The sequence below is a fragment of the Otolemur garnettii genome, unplaced genomic scaffold (assembly GCF_000181295.1).
Source record: "Otolemur garnettii isolate 467f Iridium unplaced genomic scaffold, OtoGar3 scaffold00145, whole genome shotgun sequence".
Taxonomy (NCBI): domain Eukaryota; kingdom Metazoa; phylum Chordata; class Mammalia; order Primates; family Galagidae; genus Otolemur; species Otolemur garnettii.
The window spans coordinates 4,216,455-4,221,890 of record NW_003852540.1 but is presented as its reverse complement, the minus strand read 5'-3'; the positions used below and the strand labels follow the sequence as shown (position 1 = coordinate 4,221,890).

The following is a 5,436-nucleotide window of genomic DNA, read 5'->3' as shown; positions in this document are numbered from 1 at the left end:
AGTAGCTGGGACTACAGGAGCCCGCCACAACGCCCGGCTATTTTTTTGTTGCAGTTGTTTAGCTGCAGGTTCGAACCTACCACCCTCGGTATATATGGCTGGCACCGTAACCACTGTGCTACAGGCATTGAGCCTATTTATTTAAAGACAGAGCCTCACTCTGTGCGTCATAACTCACAGCGACCTCAAACTTTTGGACTTGAGCAATCCTCTTGCCTCAGCCTCCCAAGTAGCTGGGACTATAGGGGCCTGCCACAATGCCTGGCTATTTTTTGGTTGTAGTTGTCATTGTTGTTTGGCAGGCCCGGGCTGGATTCGAACCCACCAGCTCTGGTGTATGAGGCAGGCCCCTTAGCCACTTGAACTACAGGCACCAAGCTAGAAGATTTATTTTATTTATTTATCCTTTTAAACTTTTTTAGTGTTTTTTTTGTTTGTTTGTTTTGTTTTGTTTGTTTTGAGACAGAATCTCACTCTGTTGCCCTGGGTAGAATGCTGTGGTGTCATAGCTCACAACAACCTCAAACTCCTGGGCTCAAGTGGTCTTCCTGCTTTAGCCTCCTGCATGGCTGGGACTACAGGCATGTGCCACCAGGAAGATTGCTAGGAGAATTCCTAGGCTTTACCTAGGAACTGGAAACGCAATGGGCTAAGATCCCACCATGTCACTCCAGAGTATTGCTCTGTCTCTTAAAAGAAAACAACAAAGGCTCGGCTCCCATAGTTCAGTGAGTAGGGCACCAGCCACATACACCACAGATGGCAGGTTCAAGCCTGGTCCAGGCCTGCTGAACAATAATGACAACTGCAACCAAAAAATAGTCGGGCATTGTGGTGGGCACCTGTAGTCCCAGCTACTTGGGAGGTTGAGGCAAGAGGATTGCTTAAGCCCGAGAGTTTGAGGTTGCTGTGAGCTGTGACACCACAGCTCTCTACTGAGGGTGACATAGTGAGATTGTCTCAAAAAAAAAAAATACAAAAAAGTTGGGCATGGTGACTCACACCTGTAATCCTAGTACTCTGGGAGGCTGAGGCAGGTAGATTGCTTGAGCTCAGGATATTGGGACCAGCCTAAGCAAGAGCTGGACCCTGTCTCTACTAAAAATAGGAAAACTAGCTAGGCATTGTGGCAAATGCCTGTAGAACTAGCCATTTGGGAGGCTGAGGCAGGAAGATTGCTTAAACCCAGGAGTTTGAGGTTGCCATGAGCTATGATGCCACAGCATTTACCCAGGTTGATAGACTCTGTCTCAAAACAAAACAAAACCAAACCCATGTAAACCAAAAACACCCTCCACAAAACAAACAAAATGAAAAATGGAAGTACATGCTGGCCCAGCCCCCACCTAGGTTTGGGTGCTTTCTGGTCCTCATGTTCTCTCCTTCCCTTATCTGTAGGTGGCTCACTTCCCCTTTAAGAACAACGTGAGCTTTGTGGTGGTTGTGCCCACCTACTTCGGGTGGAATGCATCCCAGGTGCTGGCCAACCTAAGCTGGGACATCTTGCACCAGCCCTCACTGCGGGAGAGGCCCACTAAGGTCCGGCTGCCTAAGCTACATCTGAAACATGAAATGGACCTGGTGGGCACCCTCAGCCAGCTGGGTAAGGAGGTTGGGCATGTGCCAGTCCCTGAGGTTGGGCTGGGCTGAGTGGGTGAGGAGGAAGCCTCTAGCTGGCAGTAGGTCTGAGTCAGATCTGGTCCTGCGTCCTGGGTTTTCCAGGGATTATAGAGGTGAGAGAGTTTGAAATGAGCCCCTGGGCCCTTTGGCCTAGGGGATACCCCCAGGGAATGGGGACCTACTCTGTTGTCCAAGGCCAAGCATTACAAAGAGTCCTGGGTAGAGAGCCTGGAGAGGTCCATGAATCTCACTGGCTCCTTTGAAAGGAGGAAAAGAGAGGTGTCATGCTGTTAAAGAGATGCACCTCTCCATCAGCAATTGGCTAAGAAACTTCTATATCCCAGGTAGAAACGGTACCAGGCACCATATACAAAGAGCCCAATCTAATGGGGTGGACAGATGAGGAATGAGGTACTCACAATTTAGCATAAGTGACAAGACAGAGGGCTTTCTCTCTAGTTCACCAAGGAGAGTACTGAAAAAGTACATAGTCCAGACTGTGGAGCTGAGGATCAGGGGAGGCTTCCCGGAGGAAGTGATGTTTAAGCTGAGACTTGAAGGAGTTAAGCAGGGATCTGTGAGTTCATGGCTGTTCTCTGGCCAGGATGTTAGACATCCTCCCAATCAGGTTGAGGCAGTTTGTGGAGCAGTGAGCTGCTCTGATCAGCCGTCCTGGCGCTGTGCAGGTCTGCAGGAGCTGTTCCAGGCCCCTGACCTGCGTGGGATCTCAGACGAGAGCCTGGTGGTGTCCAGCGTGCTGCATCAGTCCACACTGGAGCTCAGCGAAGTTGGTGTGGAGGCAGCTGCAGCAACCAGTACGGCTATGTCCCGCATGTCCTTCTCCTCCTTCAGTGTGAACCGCCCCTTCCTCTTCTTTATCGTTGAGGACACCACAGGCCTGCCCCTCTTTGTGGGCAGTGTGAAGAACCCCAACCCTAGTGCACAGCGGGAACTCAAGGAGCAGCAGGATTCCCCTGACAACAAAGATTTCCTCCTGGATCAGAAAGCCTTCCCCCACGGGGACAAGTTCTTCCACCCTGACTTGAAACTTGCACCCCCCTCGGAGGAAGATTACCCCCAGCCCAGCAGCCCCAAGTGAGGGGCTGTGGCCACCAACATCCCGAGTCTCTGCCTGGACCAGCCTCTCAACTCATGTGACTCTTTCCAGCCAGCTCTGTGGGACTAGGGGAGAGGAGCCATTCCTTCCCATTGCCTCTTTGGGAGTCAGGGTGGGGTGGGGGTGGGAGGAGGGCAGGCTCTGAGAAATCTGAGCCTGATCCCTCCTCATTTCTTCCAAAGGGGCTTAGAAGGTGTCCTATTCTGTGGCTTGGGCAGTGGCAGGGCAGCTGGGAATCCAATTTTGATAGAAGATGGGTTAGGTTATTCCCTGCCAGCTGGGATACCTCCACTTTTGTTTACCAGAGAGGGAAGGACACAAGGGAGAGGCTGCCTTTGGACACCTCCCAGGACATTTTAGATAGGGAGAAGAGAGGCCCTAGTGGTAGCTCAGGAGCCAAAGTGCTGTCCCAGTCCCTCCTGGGGCCTTGTGTCCTGCTCTGTAGGTGGCATAACCTGACTCTAATATAAGTTGGTGAAGCCCGCCAGCCCTGAGCCCAGCCCCAACACCCTGTTGCCCTAATGTCCCCACTGTTCCTTGGAGATGCCAACACTGCCAGGATTCCTGTTCCCTCCTCTCGCCTATCTCCCTCCTCTGCCCAGTAGCTCAGGAGCTAAGGCAGGGAAGGGCCCCATTAGCTCCCTAAGGCTCTTTTGTAAAGTTTTTGTAGTGATTTTTATGCCACCTGAATAAAGAATGAATGGCTGTGCTGGTTTGCTGTCATTGTTCTGGGCATGGGTGGGAGCAGGGCTAGTGCCAGGGAAGGCAGGGAGGTGGCTGCAGAGTAGTCCTCTCAGTGCCACGTTGGGCTCCAGCCCCTTGCCAGTCCTTGTCCACCATGCAGTCCCCTCTGACCTCGCCAGCCCTCCCCAGGGCCACCTCTACGCCAGCCTGGCTCTGCTCTTGGCCTGTTCCTCTCTCCATGCCTCAGGCAGCTGGCAACAAGGGTGGCTCAGAATAGCGCCAGCCTCCTGGTTTGGGAGAAGAACTAGCAATTAGGAAGCTTGTGGAGTTTCTAATTACACACCAGTCCCTCTGCCAGGAGCTGGCGCCTGCCAGCTGGGGCCAGGCTCCTGGGAGTACCCGGCTCCAGCTGGAGACTGTCAGTGCCTGAGGATTTGGGGGAAACAGGTGGGGGAAATTTGGATGACTTCCTCTGTGCCCCAGCCCAGGAGCTGGGGACAGCATGGGTGGGCATGCTTCCCTGGTGGGAGAACAGGATGTCTGTGTAGCAACAGCCACCTGGAGCCCTAATGTGCAATGGTTAAGAGCCAGTACTCAGGGGTCAGAGAGACCTGGCATGGAATCCTGCCTCTCACAAGCTGCAGTGTGGGGAGGCAATGTATAAGCAAGGGACGTGCACAGTGAGTCAGGGGCAGCTAAGACATGGTGAAAAATGCAGCAAGGAAGGGGAGGGCTGTGAGGGAAGGGCATGCTAGAAAGGTGACATGGGATCAGGGAGTTAAATGGGGTGAGAAAGGGCACTGTGGAGGTCCTAGGGAGGAGGGGCCTGCCAAAGGAATGGCAAATGCAGAGGTCCTGGAGTGGGAGTACTCTGGGAAGCTCAAGATGGGCAAGGGACTGTGGGGCTGGAGTGGAGGGGAGTGAGGGGAGGAGGAGGAAGGAGTCAAAGGGTCAGAGGGGAGCAGGGAACAGATCCCACAGGGCTCTAGGGCTATGGTAAAGACTGTGGTTTTTATCTTGGGAGGAGTAAGAAGTCACTGGAGGCTGGGCTTTGTTACTCATACCTATAATCCCAGCACTTTGGGAGGCTGAGGTGGGAGGATTGCTTGAGGACAGGAGTTTTAAGACCAGTCTAAGCAAGAGCTAGATCCCACCTTTACAAAAAATAGAAAAAAGGCTGGGTACAGTGTCTCACACCTGTAATTCTAGCACTCTGGGAGGCCAATGCGGGTGGATTGCTTGAGCTCATGAGTTTCAGAACAGCCTGCATAAGAGTGAGACCTCGTCTCTACAAACAGAAAACTAGAAAGGCATTCTGGCAGGTATCTGTAGTCCCAGCTACTTGGGAGGCTAAGACAGGAGGATTGCAGGATTGCTTGAGTTCAAGAGTTTGATACCATGACACTTAACACCAGGATGACTAAGTGAGACTCTGTCTCAAAAATAAAAAAGAAAGGTCGGGCGAGGTGGCTCATGCCTGTAATCCTAGCAGTCTGGGAGGCCAAAGCAGGTGAATTGTCTGAGCTCATGGATTTGAGACCAGCCTGAGCAACAGCAAAATCCTGTCTCTACTAAAATACAAAAAACTGAGGCAGGAGGATGGCTTGAGCCCAAGAGTTGGAGGTTGCTGTGAGCTATGATGTAGTCACGGTACTCTACCCAAGGCTGTAGCTTGAGACTGTCTCAAATAAAAAAAAGAAAAAGAAAAGAAAAAGTCATTGGAAAGTCAAATCTCTAAGGTTACCAACTTCATTTTACCTAAATCATTTTCAGCATTCTCTTCCTCTCTGTTTTGGCTCCCAGTGTCCTGGTCTGGGCCTACTCAACATTCCTGAGGGTCATGGTCACTGTCCTTGGTCTGGCTGCCCTAAGGGCACATTCCACCTTACAAACACTTGTTTTTGTTTTTGTTTTTGTTTTGAGATAGAGTCTCACTCTATGGAGCTGGGTAGAGTGCTATGACATCATAGCTCACAGCAACCTCCAACTCTTGGGCTCAAGCGATTCTCTTGCCT

General features: G+C 51.7%; 1 protein-coding gene across 1 annotated transcript in view; it reads left to right on the top strand.

Annotated features, from left to right (window-relative positions):
- SERPINF2 (serpin family F member 2) overlaps positions 1–3,446 on the top strand; it is an 8,701-nt gene extending 5,255 nt beyond the window's left edge. The window contains exons 9-10 of the mRNA XM_012810935.2: positions 1,399–1,603; positions 2,307–3,446. Coding sequence (XP_012666389.1) covers positions 1,399–1,603; positions 2,307–2,719 — 618 coding nt within the window. The 3' untranslated portion in view covers positions 2,720–3,446. The remainder of the gene's footprint in view (positions 1–1,398; positions 1,604–2,306) is intronic.
- Positions 3,447–5,436: the final 1,990 nt, after the last annotated feature.